Source organism: Fonticula alba (assembly GCF_000388065.1).
Source record: "Fonticula alba strain ATCC 38817 unplaced genomic scaffold supercont2.104, whole genome shotgun sequence".
NCBI classification, from domain to species: Eukaryota; order Rotosphaerida; family Fonticulaceae; genus Fonticula; species Fonticula alba.
In genome coordinates, this window is record NW_009243074.1 from 1 (window position 1) to 523 (window position 523).

Sequence of the window (523 nt, forward strand, 5' to 3'; positions counted from 1 at the left end):
AGAGGCAAATGAAGATGGAGCGTACCCTGGTCCCAGGCGCGGCGCTTGTCGAAGTCGGCAATGTGCTCGAAGAGGAGGTCGGCTGGGGGATAGGGGTGAGCGGGGAAACTGCGCATCAAGGAGAGCGGCGGGGGGGGGGGGGGAGGAAAAAAGCATAGCAGCATACCATCGATGTTCTCAATGTCGACGAAGCCGGCGCAACGGCCAGAGTGCTTCTTGTTCTCGAAGATGGGGACACCATCCTGGGGAGGGCACGGGGAAGGACAGGCATAAGAGGTTAGGGCATTTGGAGGAGGAGCAGAGCAGGAGGCCCGGTGGAAGGGAAGGGGGGGGGGGGACGGGCGGCGCACCTCCTCGAAGAGCTGCTTCCAGCCCTGGGAAGCGCCCTTGTCGGCGGAAGAGAGGGCCTGGCTGTCGGCCAGGATGTGGTTACCGGCCTGGTTGGCGGCGGTGGTGACAGTCTTGGCGTCGAAGGACATGGCGGAGACTATTTGTGTAAAGGGGGAGGAGATACAGGAAAGGG

General features: G+C 62.7%; 1 protein-coding gene across 1 annotated transcript; it reads right to left on the reverse strand.

Moving 5' to 3' along the window:
* Positions 1-25: 25 nt before the first annotated feature.
* On the reverse strand, positions 26-479 carry H696_06331 (hypothetical protein; the record flags this gene model as incomplete). Its single annotated transcript, XM_009500073.1, has 3 exons — positions 26-82; positions 167-242; positions 351-479. Coding segments are annotated over 3 exons (261 nt in total), but the record flags the coding sequence as incomplete, so codon positions are not given.
* Between the last annotated feature and the right edge of the window lie 44 nt (positions 480-523).